Source organism: Pseudochaenichthys georgianus, chromosome 6 (assembly GCF_902827115.2).
Source record: "Pseudochaenichthys georgianus chromosome 6, fPseGeo1.2, whole genome shotgun sequence".
NCBI lineage: Eukaryota > Metazoa > Chordata > Actinopteri > Perciformes > Channichthyidae > Pseudochaenichthys > Pseudochaenichthys georgianus.
The window spans coordinates 27,322,940-27,344,020 of NC_047508.1; the positions used below are offsets into that span (position 1 = coordinate 27,322,940).

The window sequence follows — 21,081 nt, forward strand, 5'->3', positions numbered from 1 at the left end:
AGACTGAACTGTCGTTTTTTTTCGACATTTAAATAACAGAACAAACATAGGCGTAGGTTTTATTAATCAGTTATTTCATAAACGCAATTACTGAAAAATCATTGGTGTGTTCATTGTATTAAATGCTCACCAATATAATTCAGTTTTGAAGATAGAACATCATGAATCGCCAACATAGATATAAAACAATATATTTATTTCACATTTCAGAAAGCATAACAACTATAGGACTACAATACAACAAATGTATTTCCCATGTAATTAAATTAGACTACGTTTAATTTCCTCATCGTATTATTTTAATTATATTGTTCAGCATCCAACGTCCAGCTCAACGATGTTTTCCCAACACTCTTGGTTATACTCAGAGCCCTAGAGAGATAAGTATCTCTAGGGCTCTGGTTATACTGTAACAAGTTTAATATTTCCGACAGCACTCAAACTCAGCATAACATCTGCCAGGGAAACGGACACGCTCGGGGCGATCCTGAGGGAGGACACGCCCTCCTCCTGCACTTGTCAAAGGGCACTGATCGCAAAGTACATCACAGTGCACAAAGACGCTCACGCAAATGACATCGGGACACTTTGTGTAATATACAAACAGGACTTTAAACTCACTTTTTTACTAATTACCAAAATTATGCCTTTTAAGAGAACTTTCGAGAGCGAGAAACACCAGCTGCAGGAGCTCAACAGCAGACTTTTCCAGTATCTCTCTCGAACGAAGCAGCTGGAGCAGGAAAATGTGCATCTTATTACTGAAATAAACAAACTGAGACAAGCAAAGACGACAGAATTGGAGCCCAAGTGCAAGGGCGAGATGCGGGAGCTGAGGAGAATGGTGGAGCAGCTGTCGTTTGAAAAGTCCCAGGCTGAGATGGAGAGGGAGAAGCTATGGCGGGAGTTGCAGATGGTCCAGTCCCTGTGCAGCGAGCAGACTGGGGTGTGCAGGGACATCAGTGGCGAGCTGAAAGGCTGCGAGAAGGAGCTCCAGCACGCGCACAAGATCAACGTTGAACTCCAGCAGCGTTTGTGTCAACTAGAAAATGAGAGTAAAGGCTTGGAAGAAGTGCAGAGAAAGGAAAAGGTCCATCTGCGGCGTCAGGTGGACTCCCGCATGGTGCCCATCATCACGCAAATTTACCGCGGGCCTCCTGCAGCCACCATGGAGGAGGTGCAGGAGTATGCCCGCAGTCTGTCCGAAGGATGGATGGAGACTTTTGATATGTACCAGAGGAAGGTGGAGGAGATGGAGCAGTCCATTAAAGAGGACCAGGAGAGGATGAGTGATCTGCAGAGGGAGAAGATTATGTATGCCTCTGAGTTGGATAAATTACGCAGAGAGGGCGACAAACAAGGGAAGATTCAGTTCCATCTTGAAGAAGAGCTGATGCACATGCAGGAGAAATTCAGGGTGGACTTCAGTGAATATCAGGTGAGGAAAAGTCAAACAGGCAAACAAAAGGGCAGCCCATATTCATTTTACAGAGAGATTTTAGTGAAACCAAAGATTAGGAGATTTATTTTCTATTTTAAGAAGTCCCAAAATACATATAGACGTGATACAACTATTAAATAATCAGACATATCTCCACTGAGCCACGGGAGAGGGGGAGGGTACTCCCTCCTGTCCCTGCCACACCCACTGTGCTTAAAGATGCAGCTCAGAGGCTGCTGCAAATGATCACCCTGTTTCTTAAGAATAAACAGCAATAGTTACGTCAAGGCTTATATTTCTAACCTAAAATATATCATACCTAACCTCTGCCTTCAGCCTGTCCTGAAAGTATAATTAAATGTATGGCTTTGATTTAAATGTAATCCCCCCACCGTTATACATAATGACATAGTCAACATTACGTGGTGCCTGCCCAGTCTGTGTTCCTTTAACTGTTGAAAGCACGGTTGATCTCGCGTGCAACATTTGACCTCAGTATTAAAAGGATTGTAAAGCTTGAATATTTTACTTTATAGGTGCTAGATTACTCTAGCCACTTAAACCATTTAGCTTTCAGACTGACAAATCCGTTTTAGCCTCCTATAGATGGAACACTAAGCAGGTCCATGAATTACAAATGAACACATGGGTCATACATTTCTCCAGTTACAGCTCTGTGGTAACATTACAAGTGAAAATGACATCCTTTGATTGATTTAAAATGTTCATGGACAAATGACAGAAGCAATAACTGGGTTAGGTGGTCCAAGTTTGTTGTGCAGTATGCTAGTGAGATCAGACCTACTTTTGACAATAACATTCAGCCAGTTTGCTTTATTTTGGCATTAGAATACAATTTTAAAAAAGTGGGGATTCAGAAACACAGATTTTCAAGTTTGCACAGTTTAGGCTGCAGTAAAATAAAATTTAGTCACAAACTTTGGTGGTCAGTGGTTAACAAGGCAGCACACTTACAGTAGTTTATAGTTAAATTACAGGGATAAACAAAACAGTATATAATACCCAATGGACAGACCATAGATTTGTAAAAGCAGCATGAAAACTTTAACTATGATTTTCTTCCCCTTTCCCCCTTCAGATGATTATTGAGCAGTTGGAGCATGAGAGGAATTTGATGGCTGACACTATTGCAGAAAAGATGCGAGACCACCAGAACCTTCTGCAAGTCAGGATGGACCTGGGCATGGAGGTGGCTTCCTACAGGTAATACGCTCATGTATTTTGTCTTATTTTTTACATTTGTATTTGTTATAGTAGGGAAAACACTGCATGATAGCACCCTACAACTCAAGCTGCTAAATGGAATTCAGCCCTCTTTATTTGTATTATTTAAACAAGTGCTTTATTATAGATTCTGGAAATTAAATGTACTTTAAAGTGTGAGTATGAAAGCAAGCCCCCTCAGAAATGTTTTGTTTCAATAGTTTTCTTTTTCTTTTGTAAATTAAGAAATAACTAGTATGTGAATAGTTACATCCTCCTTTTTAGTGATATTTCCATGCTTTTATGAAGAGATTACTTAGTTTGACCAGCTGCCACTACTTGAAGTCAATCTTAGCTTAATTAGTGATTTCATTAAATCAAATAGAAAACGGCTGCCTGCGTCCGGCTGACCTTGGCACTAAGTAATCTGAACTTTACTTAGATAAACTGTAGTAGCTCTGACATTTTACAAATACTTCCATGAGCTAACCATACAATTAATAAGTTGTTAAAACTTTCTCTCTCGTTTAAGTTTTAAGTGTTTATTATGGGTTATTTATATCTGGCATTTTAAATCCTGTCTAGCCTTCTACTCCTAACAGTTTAAGCACCATAATGTAACATTCAGTAATTTAGCGCCCCCCCCTACAGTTTTAGAGTGCAATGTATTTATACACCGCTGTCGTTGTCCATTCACTCGCTACGGTTCTCGCATGTCACTCGCGCCAACTACTCCCCCATTCACACACAAATACATCATGGCCTCTTACCTGATATTGTAAGACATCTTTACAAGGAAACTGCGATGCTAACAGAATTGAGCCATTCCCCATGTAGTGCTTAGGACTATCTGCTCCACTCTGTCTCTTTATGGCAGACGATATGCAGGCAAACATGGTTTGTTATGAATTTTTGGAATAGACAGAATGTTTTCTCAGAGACGAGGCAGCGGTATGTGTTTTTGTGTGTGTCACAAGTCAGCTTTTTGCTTTGGGATTCGTGCGGAAGTGTGGACCGCCCCCGTTGTACTGTTATTTTTAGGTCAGTCTTTCGGAAGGCGGTCTCTGGAGAGGTTGTTCCTTTTTAAGGCAAGTTGGTTTGCTGTTTTAATTTTTTTTTAGGCATAGCCAAGGATAGGTGAGCTGCTAAAGCTAATTATTACAAGGTCTTTATCACATGGTATTTGCCCTTTATGATTTTGATGATTACCACCCTATATGGCCAGGTCCTGGTAAGCCTGTTGCGTTTAGTTTGAGGGGGCTGAGATGGCAGATCTGAATGATGTACACCGTCTCGTGAGGTATTTGTCTTTGATCTTTTAAATACTATATTGGGTAAAAAATGTTGAATAGGAGGATAACCAGAGATACTGCATATAATGTCTTATTTACCCTCGTCTTTAAATATGTTTCTTTTATTGTTTGTTCAGGGCTCTCCTGGAAGGTGAGAGAATGGCTCTGCAAGACACTCATAGGAGGGTGACTCCACAGCACAGAGAAAGAATAATAGGTAACGTATTTCAAATGATTTATAGTTGTGACATGTTGCTCACTTAACCTTATTGTCTAGAAATAGTTTGACATTTTAGCAATATACTCTTGCCAATAGTTACATGAGAAGATCAATACCACTCATTTGAGATTGGTTTGGAAAAGAAAGCAAACAAAAAGAAAAACTAAGAAAGAACGCAAACCAAGAAACCAAATAAGCGTAATTCCAAAATGTTCAAAGTATTCCTTTAAGTATCTGCCTAAATATTCATTCATTTTCTGTCTCAGATATAAGGATGCCTGCCCTGCCCTACACTCAAAGAGCTTCCACCTCAACCAGCAGACAACACACAAATACCAGGTACACACCGTCAACTTCAAACCTGACAAGATCTCCTCTGCCTTCCTCTGGATCCACGAGTCCCTCCAGGGTCATTCCTATTTCAGTTGCAGCCAGAGCTCGGCATCAGAGTCCTGCATCTAGAAGGGACATGATCTCATTCACCAAATCTCGGGCTTCCACCTCTGCCCCTGCGACCACGACCACCTCCGTCACTAAAGATAAACCGACAAGCCAGAGTGAATACCAAATTAAACGACATATCCAGAAAACAGAAGCAGAGGAAAACACTGAGATCAAAAAGATGGAGGATCAAGCCAGTCACAAGACTTCCTCTTCTACTGATACCAGATCAGTGAGAATGGTGTCCCTGCAAATGATGAGCCTGAGCAAGAAAACTGAGGCAGAAAACAAAAAGCAAGTGTCAGATGAAAAAGAGAAAGATGATGTGAATGAAGGGTATTTCAAAGACGAATGGAAAACAGTGTCTACAATTGTCCCTAGTGAGAGAAAGATTTTAAATTCTGTGTCTGTAGAGGAGATTATTGAGAAGGCGATGAGACCAGAAGGTTTGGAAGCTAGGGTTAGCTCTCCTGGAGAATCCAAGGTAAGGTACCATGTGGAGAAAATTGAGCAGGAAGATGGAACAACTAAGACACAGATTGTGTTGGAGTCCAAAGTGGAAGAAGAGCTTGATTTGTCTGAGGACTCTGTACTGGAGGATTTACTGAGCCAAGGGGTTATGAAGGTGTCACTGGAAGATATCAAGGACACAGCAACAGGAAGCATGATCCAGAACTTGCTGAGTGGCCTGCAGGCAAGTAGAAACTTGGAAAATAAGTCTGTCAATGTGGAAATCATTGAGGAACCGGTGGAGTCTTACAATGATGAGGATCTTGAGTTTGAGTCGAGATCTACTTTTTATGAGCCCTCCTCAACATATTTTCAAATTGAGGAGCTAGAAAATATCCCTCATGAGGCTCAAGTTCCGAGGAGTGACCGTGAGGAGGTGACAGATCACTTCAAAGGTGGGTTCGATGTCCGGGAGGTTTCTAGACAGAGTGAATCTTCATATCTCTCCCATGAAGAGCCACATGAGTACTTTGTCTCCACACCAGATGATAATCTTTCTGAAATCGACGACGGTGGTGACATCACCTCATATGGACATTACGGTATGGTAGATGACCTGTCAGATGAGAGGTATTATCAGGACGAAGGTCTTCCATCCAAAAGAGTGATTGTAGAGGAAAGTGACGAATACAAGTTCATGTCAGATGATCACTCATTTGTCAAGGATAGTTTTCCAGAGTGCATCATTGAAGAGGAGGTTTGCGTCTCCCCTGTAGTGCAGGAGTCAATGCTGGAGTTCCTGAGGGAGGACTCTTTGGAGCCCAGAGAGCAGCTAAAGGGAGTTCTGGAGAAGCTACAAAGCTCAGTGTCAGGTCCACTGAAGGAGGAGTTGGCTTTCCTCTCAAAAGTGAGTAGCGATGGTTCACAGAATGTGGAAGTCAAAAAGGTCACACAGTCAAGTGACAACGGCAACATGACTATAGTTGCAGAGCTCAACGTCTCGCAAAGTCTGGAAGACTCTGGGCTGCTGGAGGCAGAAGGTGATATGTCTGAAGAGCAGATCATGGCACTGCTCAGATCTTCTAACCCGGGGCTTGAGAAAGCCTTCCAGGGGGGGGCAGGAGGGGGATACAGCTTTAGAGTCTCCAAAGAAGAGGATGTTGTGACTGGTGAAGAGTTTGAAGGCTTTACTAGCGAAGGAGGCTTTTCATCTGAAGTCACTGAGAAACACATCAAACTGGGCCCATCAGAAAAGTCCTTCACCTTCCAGATGGACGTAGAGGGCAGCCATGCTGAGGCCACCTCAGAGCAGGAGCTGCTCTCTCAGGCCGTGCACAGCCCGGTGAAGATCTCTCATCAGAAAAGAGTTGCAACTGTCTACCTTGAAAGGCCGACAGATGATTAACAAACTAAGTGCTTAGCAATGCTACTATTTAAAGTGCAGCGGTTGTTTTAACACAGCAGTCCACACACATAGCATGAATGCAGCAGACACTATAATAATGATCTAAGGCTTTGCAGTTAAATGTATATCAGATTGATTTTTTGTGAGCTCTTATACTGATTAATTTCAATTATTTAGTAACATTTAGTAATGTTTTTATGGTAATACATTTTGCAATATTACTATAAAAAAAACAGCATGGGGACTTGGACATGGTTTACGTTTGTTATAACATTCAACCATGCTGTTAAATACTGATCCTCTTCCGCATTGATATTTGTTAACAGTTAATACAGAATGCCGTTTATTATCAAAGATGTTCATTTATTCTCTCTAGATTTCTATATTTTTGTACTGACCCTTGCTGCACATCTTAAACTGCCCATTCTGCAGTTTACAACTCCCCACATCAAGCCAACACAATGTTGGAGTTCTGAGTTGCTGTGAACTGTTTGCTGATTGAAGCTTTCATTCTTTCTTGTTTTACTTTGGCTCGGCTGCCAAATGAAATGGTTTTAGTATCCTGCATCTTGGAACACAGTCGGTTTTTTGAAGCAGTGGTCAGTGATGTGTACAGCATATAGTGAAGCTTGCAGCTGAGATGGTATATAGTGTTGAAAAAAAGAGGGTAACTTGTCTTAAGAAACTTTGCAAGTCTGAAAGCTGCGATTGAAGTGTGTTGTATGTAAATGTGACACTTAAAAGTGACTTTGAAGTAAATAACTCAGTTATTTTAAGAAGATTTAGCTTTACTCACAACTAATGGCAAATGTTGACTAATTAGAATTTGTTTTGCCTAATATACAACCAAAGCCTAGTTACATTATCAATGTAATCTTTGTGAAATGTGTCTTTACATGGTGTGTATCATTATCTTACATTTCTAATTCTACAACAGCAAACATGTAGTTCGGGAGCTGGGAATGTATAATGGCAAATCATACCATTTAGAACACTAAAATAGGGTTGTCAATTTTAGAGGTTGAAATACTAAGATGAAAGGACGGAGTAAAAGAAATGTAATTAATTAAAAGGAAACCGTGATAGTGTTGAACATATAATCACATGTAGCTTGATGTGCAGTATGTCTTGTCGGGACGCCTTTTGGCTCGCAAGCATTCGTTGGCGTCAGTGTTGACAGGAAGGATTCACCGTTGCTCGTACATACGTGTGTCCATGACCGTGAGTGACTATTTTTGGATCAGCAGCTTAGCGGCATTGACTGCTCATTAGGTTTTGTTGTGTGGCGTACGAGTTGCAGAGGCAGAAATGGTCCACAACGATTACAGTTTAGTCGTGCACATTTGTCTAAGTGTCTGCAAAATGTACACTTCGTAACTATTTAGTTATTTCTTCACAGATTGGCTTCTTGGCACTATCATGTTAAAGAAATGTGCAAAAACACAAAGTTAAGCATGAATGCTTAATAATTATGTTAATTGTTAGAAATACTCTGGATGAAACTTCAATTAAAAAGACTTGCATTTAAGTGCCCAGAGACAGCATATTTCCATACATTTTGCAAACTGCAGTAATTGAAATAAAATATGTACATCAGTGCACTTAACTTGTGGCTTAATTAGGAATATGTGCATCTATGTACAAAGTGTAATCTGGATAATGTGCCATTTCTTTGTATTAAAATGTTTTACATCAGCATACAGAACATGTATTGATATATAAAGAATGTTTAATGAGTCAAATGTTCAATATATGTTAGTCAAACATCATTGCTTTTATTGACATAATGATTTATATTTAACAATTGGCATCATTGCTTATTTGGAAATTGATTAACACAATTAAAATCTATTGTGAGTATGATTTCTGAGTGTGGGTATTTCTTCAAAGCTTACTTATATCACCAATGTTATTCAAATCACGTTATTCCAGTAGATATATCAAGTCACTAAAGCTCATTTTCAACATTGGTAGCTGCCTGTGTTATTATATACAGTAAAAGCAAGACAAACTTTTTAAATACCAAATATCAGTGGACAAATATCCGTTTCCAAACCTGCATTGTTCTGACAAAAATAATCAACTATTTAACATTTTAGGAGTCAGACATTGAGTGTCCATCATTGCCAGCGGATGGTGCAACTGACTGCGTCTGATTTGTTTTCCTTCTACCTCGCCTCTTCTGTCTCTCAGCCACCTCTGGGGCCCTGCAGAACATACACCAACATACTGAAACATGGGTCTGTTATTTCAATGCATTCCTCTAACCTAAAAGCACTCTTATTGTAAAATCAGTTAATAGGAAATGTATCACATATGATTCAAACTCTAAATATTTCAGAAGATTTACCGGGCCAGCATGTCCACAGCTTTTTGTGTAGCTTTTGTCTTCTTGTGCTGAGAACCGTACAACAAACTCTGGATCTCCAGGCACTGAAATTTGAAATAAAAATAGTTACGACAGCAGAATAAGTGCTCAGTGGAAGTTCAGAAGTGCAACTCATACTTGAAGGGACTTAACACTTCCTTCCTAGCAACATTTAAATACACCAAACACCCCAAAATAACTACTGTTGCAGCCAAAGGTTTAGATAACACCTGTGCTGACCACTCAACATGAGGGGGATCTGATAGATTTAGGAATCACCAACCCATTAACCTGAGGAAATTAACTCAACAACTTTAAGACTCAGCATAAATCATTTTCCTCCTACTTTTTTCTGATCCAATCAAATAAGAGGAAATTCAAGAACTTCCAATCTCTATGACATCAGAACATATTGCATTTAATAACATTGCGCTCAAATAATTGTGCAATGGACTTTAAAAAAGCCTGCTTGTCATTTCGCCATTTACCATAAATAAGATGTGAAGACAGTTTTATAAAAAATATGGAAAGATAAAAGTTTCTCTCTTCACCAGGCAAAGTGAAAACACTCTGCAACCTGGAACAGATCCATTTGGCCTCCTGAATGTTTTTGCTGTTGCTAAGGACGGTTGATGTAATGGAAGGTCTTTTTTTTCCAAAGCACTACAGTTGAAGGGGAATATGTGAAGTGTGTGTCTGTGTGTGTGCGTGTGCCATTGTTCGCTGTGTTTTTTTAGTTGATCATATGTTCTGTATTTCCTGTATGAGCCAGGTTTCCTTTGGAAAAACAAAGTTTCTTAATCAGAGTGCAGATGGTTTCATGTTGACATATCTGCTCTGCGTCATGGTGCTTCAGAAGGTTAGCAGCATTGTGGGGTGTAGAGAGAGTCCTGATATAACCCTGTCCAAGACCCCCCCTGCACTGGCGTCTTAGATGTCAAAACAACATAGCAACCAGGCCCCTTTACTCAGAGGCATGTTGTTACTATATCAATAAACCCCATTTACTGGTGTATTTTAGTATATTTGATGAGCGGCAGAACTGAGCTCATATGAACCATGTGCAAGTGCTACAGTATGTGAAAAACAAAAACACATTACATAAGGAATAAACAGAGGAGATACATGAAAGGCTGCTGTGTTTTCAGTGCACGTGTGTTGAAATACATAGGAATGTCACTTTTGTTCAAAGGACATAATGCCATGCCCCTCACTAATTGGGGTCAGTGTCCCTTTAATTGACAGCAGTTAGCAAACAGCCAAAGTTGTGTTGCCCATCTGTCCGTCTCCCATCCAGACCGAGGAAACACAAAGTCCCTGTGTGTGATATTTTACACCAGAGACAGCAGCTCTGCACACTGCACTCTTCCAAGATAGAACACCACTGATAGCACTGAGCTTCAGGGAGGATGTTAGAAATAGACCGGGACTCTTTGTGAGTATATTTTGAACTGGCCTCTCACTGGTTTAGATGGACACACCTGCTGACTCCTGGCCTTTTATTAAAGACTCTGGCAGGGACAATGTCATGTTACCCCATACAGTATTTATGCACTTACAGGTGTATCCAAGGCTAACATTAGTTTATGTGTGTGTAATTTGATATTACCTTTGTCATGGTCCTATGGCCTGCTCCACCCTGCCCTCACTCATCTCTACACTTCCTATCAGCTGAAGGGTGTCCTGCCTACCTCAGCACTCACATCACCAAAAGTAGATCTCTTTGTCGCAAGAAGAAGCTCTCTGGATCTCCACACATCTCTGAAATGGTACATTGAAAATAGGTTATCATCACTTTCCGGGTGAGCAGGTGGAATACATACCCTGACCTTAATAGCCATTGTGTGGCTCTTTAAACATAGAGGTGTAATTGTAAGTGTGTGTATGATTGATGTGTGAACCTCTTGCTGGTCACTGAGGAGGAGGGAAACGACAGAAATCATCCTGGGCCGTGAGAAAGGCAGGATCCTGAGGGCCTGCACAGTGTTGTACGCACTTAGACTCTGCTCAAAGTAGAGACCTGCAGAGTCTGAAACATCATAGGGAAGAACATACAAACTATGCAGGTTAACTTCAATGGTAGCAATATTTGAGAGAATAAATGAAAATATAATACTGCCATATGATTTTGTTACTTTTGAGATGCTTCACATTGCTACCATTAGCCAAGAAACAGTTGAAATGGGTAAATCATAATGACTTGAATGAACCTGGGTATGTGTTAAATGAGGCTATTATAAGTCGGGTTTCCTTAACATCAGCTTAAAGAATGTCACATAAGGGAAGACTAATTAACCCCTTGTTGCATATTGCCCAGGCCTAGAGCATACACTCACCATTGTGACGGGGCTCTGCTGCAGCAGAAAGGAGGAGAGCCAGGCTGTGGCAGATCTGAGCCCCCTCCAGCTCCTCTGGGCTGTGACTCATAGCAATGGCATGAGCCTAGCAGAAACACCCACATGAAAAAAGATATCACCAAATAAGAGGTGTTGGAACATTACCTAACAACAAGACATGGCCCCACAACAAGAATTCTTCCTCTGTTTATATACATTGTGCTGTTTTGAGTGATATGCCCCTTGCCTTGGAGAGATGCTCTATGGCTCGGTCCCAAATGACCTTTGTCCTGTTCGATGGCAGCCATGTCCCTGTAGACGGAACATGTCTTCTCTGGTTTACCACAGTCCTTCAGCACTTGCAGAGACTTCTCACACTGCCTTAATGCATCCTCTGGTCTGTTCTGTCTCCTATAGACCCTATAGAGCAGAATGGACATACAAATGGAATGACTGTCAGATACTGAAAGACAAACACAATGACAGTGACCAGTTCAGCCCACTATAAAGGCAGGAGGGGCAGAGTTACGATAGATAGGGTACTCTTCAGTAGTAGACGGCATTCCTGTGTTTGAAAACACCTGCTCTGCCAAAGTGTACTTGACTGTTACGCAGAACATTACATACAGTATGCTATTTATAACACTCTGTATTTATTATTTAGTGTACAGTATATACCCACAAGCCTTTTACTTCATTATCCCAAGCCTGTTTATATTATAACAGTAACGGCTTGAGCTTCAGCCAAAACAGGGCTCTGCAGAGTGGTGAAGGCTTTTGGCTGATGGCTGCATTTGAAGCCTGTTGTACTGCAGACTATAAAAGGGAAAGCTTGCACATTGACCTTTTAATTGTGTTGTTATAAGTGTCACTAACAGTCTCAACTAGTTCTTAACACCTTTACTTTACCTACATCTTCTTGGACTCTGACGAACAGCTCCTGCAGTGTTTAGAGTCTCAATGTCCAAATAAGGGGATGTGAACCACTAAAGCAAATCTGAAGATGAGAGCATGGTCCTTAATGGGACAACGATTGCTCAGAGTTCTACATCTTTAACAAGATCTGTTAGAACAACATGTTTTGAGTCTACAGAGTATCATGGTGAGAGAGGATGAGACGATGGCTGCAAGGACTCTGGATAGCATCAGGCTACTCTACTAACAGCTGAAACCATCGAATGGACTCTAAATGTAATTTGTCTCTCCAGTTGTGGGGGTGGTCTTTCTCAAAGGGCACACCACTCACCAAGTAAAATCTCTGTTGTCACATTGATTGTTGTCACACTGCTTCTCACAAATGTTTCTCCTGACATGCAAACTCCACTGAGTATAGTACTATCTGAACGGCTTATATGGGTTGCATGCAATTAGATTTAATTTTGTATCCAGCAGGCTCAGTACTGAGTGCATGCAGTATATTGAAGCTGGGCAGCCTACGTGGGAACCTAAAGTCTAAGCCCGACCCTATGATGTCATGCTCACATCCCAAGCCCACATGAATCTGGCTATTAATGGATACATGTTTAAATGTCAGCAGCACAGGGTACACAAACACTGTGATGGCTCATTACTGAACATTTTCCATGAATCCATGATTATCTATGATTAACTGATGGATGTCAGGAGTGCCCCACCTATACAGTATGTATTCATAGGGCAGGCACTTGGGATCCTTTTTGGGCAGCAGCGATGGCTGAATCGGAGCTGCATTAAAGAATGGCTTCAATCCTGCCATTCTGCCTGCCCATGGACAACGGAGACAATCCCCCTCTATCCTCCTCATTCATTTTGCATCCTTACGCATTCCTGGCAGGAGGGGAATATGCCACATCCCACTGAAAATCTACTAAGAGTCAACAGGGCAGTGAATTCATATAATAGGGATTGTACACGTGTTGCCAAGCTAGCCACACTGCCTTGTTTTTGTAAAAGTTTCCAGGACATAGTTGACGTAGGTTGCTCAGGGCTTTCACTGGGAAAAAAATCATACTGTAAGGCCAAGCCGAAGTAAGAACAGAGAGACAGCTTGCTCCAAAACAAATCTCTGTGGTATGTTGATGTGGTTAAAGGACTATAGAGAATAATGAAATAAAAAAACTACCTGTTCAGTCTGGGGTAGTTACTGTCAATCACGCCATTTAAACCCCTGCTGGTTTTATTTCACCCACCTAATCAGAAACAATTGTACAACTGAAGAAAAACATATGTTTTTGGAAAGAATACAAGCAGATACTGGATCTCAAGCATAAGAATACCTAATAATAATAATAATAATGAATTCCTTACATTTATTATAGCGCTTTTTCAACCTCTGGAGTTTGGCTATTCTGTGTGTTAAAACTGTGTCTGTGAATCGTGGCAATGGCATACATTAACAGCAATGCAACAGCTTAAACAGAAACATTGGCACAAAGTTGGTTAAAATAGTGCATTTCAATTGAAAGGATGTACGATAATTTAGGGTGGAGAGATTATTGGAAGATTTCCTTTATGTATCACTCTAAACATGTTTAATTCATCTAAAACTGTCAGTAAGATGTAGATTTATGATAGCAGTTAGAAAGAGTTGAAGAGCATGACAACACAAAGAAACAAACACACAGACATACAGAAGCACACTCAACAGATCTAAACCTAACAATACATATTCCATCTGCAGCTGATCATAGGTGCACACCTTGAGTGTGAATCTAAAACCGAACTGGATGTTTGGACGAGGATCTATAGCAGAGTTGAGTTGGCTTTGGTAGGAACATTCCCCTCCATCACAACAGTGTTGACTGACGGAGCTTTAGACGCATGCCACATTCTTAGTCATCCCCCAACAAAAGAGATTTAGCAAGCTTACACACCAGCCAGAGTTTGCAAATTTGTTCAATTACACACATTGAGTAAACAAACTATGACTCTCTGAAACAGAACAAGATGGCATAATTTACAAATTCCTATTTGTGTAGCTCACCTCAGCTGCTGATAGGGTTTGTTTACTCTAAATGCTACAGGAGTAATGCCCCAGTTTACCTAGCAACAGCATTTTCAAAACAATGGATCCTACTTACCTGTAAGTACCTGTAAGATGGGGCCCCTGTATAAACACTGTCCTTACCACTGTTTTTGCTTGGATACTTGTTAAACAGTCTGAAAACATTTCTCCTCACAAAAAGAATAACTCTGACATTTAAGGTCACAGGGCTTTATAGCACAGTCACTGTAAGCTAATCAAATGTTTTATTTTTTGAGATAGGACTGTATTTTCAGTTTGACAGGTTTTGCAATTTCACAAAGGTTATAGTTACTCATTTGTAAATTATAACTTTCACATACAAGGCTTAACAGGATACAAATACATTCATGAGGTGACCTTAACCCAGGTAAAGTTATACTTCATTTCCTGGCCTAATTTTACACCCACAGTGATCTAAACTGCCAAGTGGCTGCTATTTTTATTTGCCAGGCTAAACAGTCTCTGAACATATCACCACCTGTCCCACGCTTGAGGTAAAGGTGTCCTCACCATGATCCACTAAGTCTTTAATCTTCTCCTGAGCATGTAGTATTACCCTTGAGACCTCTGTTGTCAATACCACAGCTAGGTTACAAATGCATTTGTAAAATGGTGGACACAAATCAATAATATTGTAATGGTACTGGGTGTGAGGTAAACAAAGCAACTTACATTTAACTGAGAATTTAAGGGCTATAGAAAAAAATCAACCAGTCAACCAGACTGTTAATGCAATATCCAAGAGGGGTGAGGGGTATGTGTGGTGAGGGGAGTTCATAATTAAAGAGGGAGAGAAAGGAAAAAAGGAAGAAAGAATAAGGAGAAATGCTTTTATAAAAGAGTGCCTCTAGTTGAGCAGTGACTGGCTGAGTGGATATGCAGAAACGTCTCCACCCAGCATCAACAGCTGACCCAAGCTGACTGCTGAGTAGAATGGACAACCACAAGGGGAAATCCTGACTTTTAAATAATGTTGTTTTCACTAGCATGACTTAGTGAGGAAATAATACAAAAACCACGTAAAAGGTTGATTTGTTTTGCAAAATACAGGAATGTGTCGCCATCTTGTGGCCATATTCAAAAGTAAAATGCTGCATTTGAGAATTATGAGTTTGTTATGAATATGTTGTTTGGCTCAGCTTCTATTGCATACAATAGGATGCAATGCATCTTTTAATCTAAAATGATCACTTTTCTATTTTGCAAGATATCTACTCGTCAGAAAAAGCTGAAATAAATGTAATGCTACTGTACCTGGATAGACCAGTGGAGATTTCCAGCTCAGTCCTCATCTTCTCTTCCTGGTTGATGCCACCCTGTGGATGAAGCTCCTCAAGAACTTGTTCTGCCTCAAGAAAAGAGGATTGTGCCTCCTCGAGAGTTGAAAAGAGTCAAGGAATTATTTCGTTTTATCCTGATATGATACTTCAGTGAATCGCATACATTATTGTAAAACCCTTCAGGGCAAGGATATTTGACTGTCAGCAGTGAAGCGCCTCCCTGAATGAGGTGTATGTTCAGAAGACACAGGAGAACCTCACGCTTTTCACCTCTGCCAGAGGAGATGGAGGAGCAGAAAGGAAGCAGATCTCTGGCCAGGGCAGAGTGCTCCTGGGCCTGCAGTCCCCAGCCTGAGGGAACAAAGCAACCATAAGGGATTGTAAATTGAACAGCATGCAAACTCTAAATCTCAACATTATCCACAATTACCTAACATTAGATGGTCATATAAAACACGACTCATGCTTTACCCAACTCAATATAAAGCATGGGCATCTACATAGATTCATAAGTCTGGTGTGATGTGTGACATCTTGAAAAATGGCCTCCTACTTTGCCTTTTCAACCCAATATGTGGCACCTGTCTAAGGTAATATAGCAGGCTCCTGCATTATAGGTGAATCAGGACTATGGTTTGTGTATCTGTATTAAGTGACAGCTCTTTGAAAATCAATTTCATAATAAAACGTTAAATGTTACGGTGGCCCTGAAGTGCAAGACACCACAGCATTTCAGAACACACTACAGCATTTCAGAAAACGCCACAGCATTTCAGAAAACGCCACAGCATTTCACATTGGACGGAAAGGGTATTCCTTAGGGAGAACACTTCTTGTTTGTGATTGGACAGAGCCAGAGAAGCACTGCTGTGATTGGTTGTTTTTGCTGCCAGTCAAGAAATGACGCTTCGTGATTGGTCAACACTATGGTCCCAACACATCAGCCGTTAGCACACACTCCGAGCTCACAGCTCCTCATATCTGTTCAGAAGCTGGACAAAAGTTAAACATGTACAAACCACAGACTGTCTATGTCCTGGCGAATACAGTCGCTGCTTTATTTATGTCTGTATGACGTTGTTGTGAGTGTGGACGGAGCAGCAACAGGGGCCTGTACTACGAACCTGGTTCAACCTAACCTGGATATGTTTGAGTTAGCCGGTTGGCCTAATCCAAAACATACGCGCTCTCGCTAAACTGTACTACGACGCTGGTTATCAAGTGGATCGCTCAAGCCAGCCATTTCTTATCTAGTTAGGTGCGCGTTCACATGAAAGGGGTGGTATTTGGAGCATTCGACCAATCACAAATATGGAGAAGCGCACTGACATCGCAGCATGGATGCGCGTCATACTTCCTGAATGAACAGTGAACTTTAATACTAGTCAAAAATGTTGAACTTAAAACATCCATGACTTAAACACTTTATCCAGGATAAAAGCCACATAGCTGCACCTGCAAGGTGAATACAGCTGGCAAAAGAAAAAGTGTTTGAAAACTTTGAATACGTACATTAATACATTAACAGGTTTATGATATCACTGCCCCGTCTAAAACACGATCTGACTTTAATTACATTTGTCTCGAGTGTTTCGTCAACTTAATGTGTTGCTTAAAATAATACTTCTGCATACAGTATGTGACACTGTGAGTGTTGCACGGCCAGATACGGCTCAAGAAGCTGACTCAGGTAAGGAGATATACGATACATTATGATGTGAATGATAATGGGACACATCGACGTCTGCACTCAGTGTACTTATGTTGTGGCAGATATTTAAGTAAGCTTTCTTAACGCTAATGTTATAATAGTCAGATTGCTCTAAAGATGGGAGGTGATATTCTATTCATTTTCACGTTCACACAGTCGGTGATTTTTGAGGGCCGTCTTTCCTGCAATGACAGTTTTTCTGTATTTCCTTTCTCCTGTAATATGACTTGATCGCTTTAAACTCCGCACACGGAGCTCTGATTGGTCAGCAGGCGGTGCTTTCACTGAGTTGAGCTCTTAGCCTGCAACCTAACCTGGGGCCTATACTGCGAACCTGGTTCAACCTAACCTGGATATGTTTGAGTTAGCCGGTTGGCCTAATCCAAAACATACGCGCTCTCGCTAAACTGTACTACGACGCTGGTTATCAAGTGGATCGCTCAAGCCAGCCGTGTCCTATCTAGTTAGGTGCGCGTTCACATGAAGGGGTGGTATTTGGAGCATTCGACCAATCACAAACATGGAGAAGCGCACTGACAGCGTAGCGTCATACTTCCTGAATGAAAAGTGAACTTTAATACTAGTCAAAAATGAAGAAGTTAAACTTTAAACATCCATGACTTAAACACTTTATCCAGGATAAAAGCCACATAGCTGCACCTGCAAGGTGAATACAGCTGGCAAAAGAAAAAGTGTTTGAATGCGTACATTAACAGGTTTATGATATCACTGCCCCGTCTAAGACACGATCTGACTTCAATTAGCCTACATTTGTCTCGAGTGTTTCGTCAACTTATGTGTTGCTTAAAATAATACTTCTGCATACAGTATGTGACACTGTGAGTGTTGCACGGCCAGATACGGCTCAGCTGACTCAGGTAGGAGATATACGATACATTATGAATGTGAATGATAATGGGACTACATCGACGTATGCACTACAGCTGATCCGGTATGTTGTGGCAGATATTTAAGTAAGCTTTCTTAACGCTAATGTTATAATAGTCAGATTGCTCTGAAGATGGGAGGTGATATTCTATTAATTTTCACGTTCACACAGTCGGTGATTTTTGCGGGCCGTCTTTCCTGCGAATGACAGTTTTTCTGTATTTCCTTTCTCCTGTAATATGACTTGATCGCTTTAAACTCCGCACACTGAGCTCTGATTGGTCAGCAGGCGGTGCTTTCACTGAGTTGAGCTCTTAGCCTGCAACCTAACCTGGTCCCGACCAAGGTTAGCCTGCTAGCATATATTACCATGGAGATCTAGCCTTGCTAAAAAGAGAACCAGCTTCGTAGGACCGGAAAGCCGGAGTTTTCCCTGAATTTAGCCGGCTAAGCGAAAATCCTGCTTCGCAGTATACCCCCCCTGGTCCCGACCAAGTTAGCCCGCTAAGCATAAGTTACCATGGAGATCTAGCCTGCTAAAAGAGAACCAGCTTCGTAGGACCGGAAAGCCGGAGTTTTCCCTGAATTTAGCCGGCTAAGCGAAAATCCTGCTTCGTAGTATACCCCCCCTGGTTAGTTTAGCCTGATGGATCCGATTCCATTCAGAAAACACCCATTTTAAAAGCTTTTCGACTGCCGTCTTATCTGCAGACTTGTCAACGCGTTAATTCATGGTTTTTACTAACCGTTATCAGTATGTAGTTAATTCGGCACCACTTTGAAACGTGTATTACAATTAAATCACGGTCAAATATGTTCATTTTGTTGTTGTTGGTATCTCCCATAGAATTTTCATGGAGATACGCCAGCACCTCTTGTTTGAATGACAGGAGCAAACACAGCTGACAGCCGCGGTGAAACTCGAGCGATTAGAGCGATGCAACTATTGGGTGGTCTACCATAGTATTTACGTGGAGATAAGCCCCTTAAAAACCATGAATTAATAAAGCATTAATTCTGTGTTTACTCCTGCCATTCAAACAAGACGCAGGAGAGGGGGCGGGCCGTATCTCCATGTAAATCCTATCGGAATCGGATCGATCAGGCTAAACCAGAGCCATATAATAGAATGAAACCATTGGAAACCATTCTATCTATATGGCGCTGGGCTAAACTAACCTGTAGCTGCTCCGTCCACACTCACAACAACGTCATACAGACATAAATAAAGCAGCGACTGTATTCGCCATGACATAGACAGTCTGTGTTTTGTACATGTTTAACTTTTGTCCAGTTTCTGAACAGATATGAGGAGCTGTGAGCTCGGAGTGTGTGCTAACAGCTAACAGCTGATGTGTTGGGCCAATCACCAAGCGTCATTTCTTGACTGGCAGCAAAAACAACCAATCACAGCAGTGCTTCTATGGCTGGCTCTGTCCATTCACAAACAAGAAGTGTTCTCCCTAAGGAATACCCTTTCCGTCCAATGTGAAATGCTGTGGCGTTTTGTGAAATTCTGCGGTGTTTTGTGAAATGCTGTGGTGTCTTGCACTTCAGGGCCACCGTAAAATGTAGGCCAACTAACAGTATTACAATTACCGTTGAATTGGAAATATGCTTGAGCCAGTCTGGCATGGGCCTGGGCTAGTTTCAGATGTCCATCCCCATAAACCAGCCTAGTCAAAGCCACACAACGCACCAGGTCCTGTATGCAAGCATCAAACTGAACAGATACAGTAAAAACAAACTGTTAATAAGCATCACATCACTTCAATCACTGCATTTGAAAATATTTAAAAATATTTCTCGGTATCAAACGTATTTTCAATTGACTGATAAATAATGTATCAATAGATCAAATCAATTTAAAAGTCAAACTCAATATCAATATCAACAGTGAGTGCCGGTTGATGCATACGAGTATCCTGTTTTGTTGTTGTTTTTGTTTCCCCCAAACATCATTATGTTAACTGAAAGTCCTTATCCTGGTTTTAAAAAACGTGATACTCCAAGATACTGCTAAATGTTTACATCTTAACCACCTTTCTGTTCATTCTCTACTGATAAATAAAATAATGCCTCATACACACCTGCACATAGGCTACTGTAGATGGCCAGAAACACCTGGATACTTGTATTGTATAGGAATAATCAGGTTTCCCTTTGAAGAATGCCAGTGTGTGGTATAATTGACCCAACTGTACTGTACCCACCTCTTGGTTGTCTTCACAGGCCTGAGCTCGTCTGTTGAAGTGTTTGAGCTTTTCTTCAGGTGCCATCATAATAAATTCCTTCTTAGCATATCCTGTTTGTGATGCGTTCAACACATCTGAGTAACAGGACGGAGATGCATTCACGCCCCTGCTGATGCATCCCATGCTTTCAGGGGATCTACAAGTTTGGACAGGTACAAATACATTATTCAAAAGATGGACGAACATTTGAGGGACAGCGATGTGTATGGAATGAAAGCGGGGTCATGAAACCCACAAAGTAACCCTCAACTAATTAATTCAGAAAAGCCTTACTGTTTTGGACTTGTTTGGAAGTAAGAAGCTAACGTTAGCCTACCATCAACATTTACCAGTGGTCATCAACAGAAGCACGAGTGTTAGCTTAGCTAAGAAGAAATCACTTACTCAGCTGGAGACTCGGAGGAGTTGGGTCTTGTTTTTGTCATTGCGTTATAATCAGCCATATTTCACAACAATCGACGTAACGTTACCGCGCCATCAGCTGTTTGTGTATTTTCCTCTATGATATTTTCCGGTTTTTTGTTTCCTTGGTTACACTCTCTTTATACATCCATGGCTACACCGGCTAGCGTGTTACTGCTGCTGCTCTGCCACTTTAAATGTTTCATTATCATAGCATTAAAATGGTTGTGGCTAAAATAACCGAAAACACAATTTAAACCTACCTTACCTTACACTACGGTGTCTAAAAAGCAACTCTAAAAACATGTCACTTAACACACAACAGACTGCTGAAGTGCCCCAGCACATTGAGGAAGTGGGTTGC

At 41.1% G+C, this 21,081-nt stretch overlaps 2 protein-coding genes across 2 annotated transcripts; one reads left to right on the top strand and one right to left on the bottom strand.

Annotated features, from left to right (window-relative positions):
- Nucleotides 1-249: 249 nt before the first annotated feature.
- On the top strand, nt 250-8,336 carry synm (synemin, intermediate filament protein). The gene is made up of 4 exons (XM_034086100.2): nt 250-1,438; nt 2,541-2,665; nt 4,095-4,174; nt 4,444-8,336. Exons 1-4 carry the CDS (start codon nt 644-646, stop codon nt 6,471-6,473), a joined length of 3,030 nt encoding a protein of 1,009 aa, XP_033941991.1. The 5' UTR covers nt 250-643; the 3' UTR covers nt 6,474-8,336.
- Nucleotides 8,218-21,081, bottom strand: ttc23 (tetratricopeptide repeat domain 23). Its single transcript, XM_034086101.2, is given in 17 exon segments — nt 8,218-8,680; nt 8,824-8,906; nt 10,451-10,470; nt 10,473-10,524; nt 10,527-10,574; nt 10,576-10,602; nt 10,743-10,766; nt 10,768-10,829; nt 10,832-10,870; nt 11,178-11,283; nt 11,425-11,451; nt 11,453-11,597; nt 15,436-15,561; nt 15,656-15,812; nt 19,660-19,783; nt 20,274-20,451; nt 20,700-21,081. Coding segments are annotated over 17 exon segments (1,389 nt in total). The 5' UTR covers nt 20,759-21,081; the 3' UTR covers nt 8,218-8,568.

What these genes read in the sequence shown, in the direction of transcription:
- synm (XM_034086100.2), top strand. Translation starts at nt 644, where the DNA reads ATGCCTTTTAAGAGAACTTTCGAGAGCGAGAAACACCAGCTGCAGGAG. An exon ending in TGGACTTCAGTGAATATCAG is followed by an intron (nt 1,439 to 2,540) that starts GTGAGGAAAAGT and finishes TTCCCCCTTCAG; the next exon opens with ATGATTATTGAGCAGTTGGA. An exon ending in ATGGAGGTGGCTTCCTACAG is followed by an intron (nt 2,666 to 4,094) that starts GTAATACGCTCA and finishes TTGTTTGTTCAG; the next exon opens with GGCTCTCCTGGAAGGTGAGA.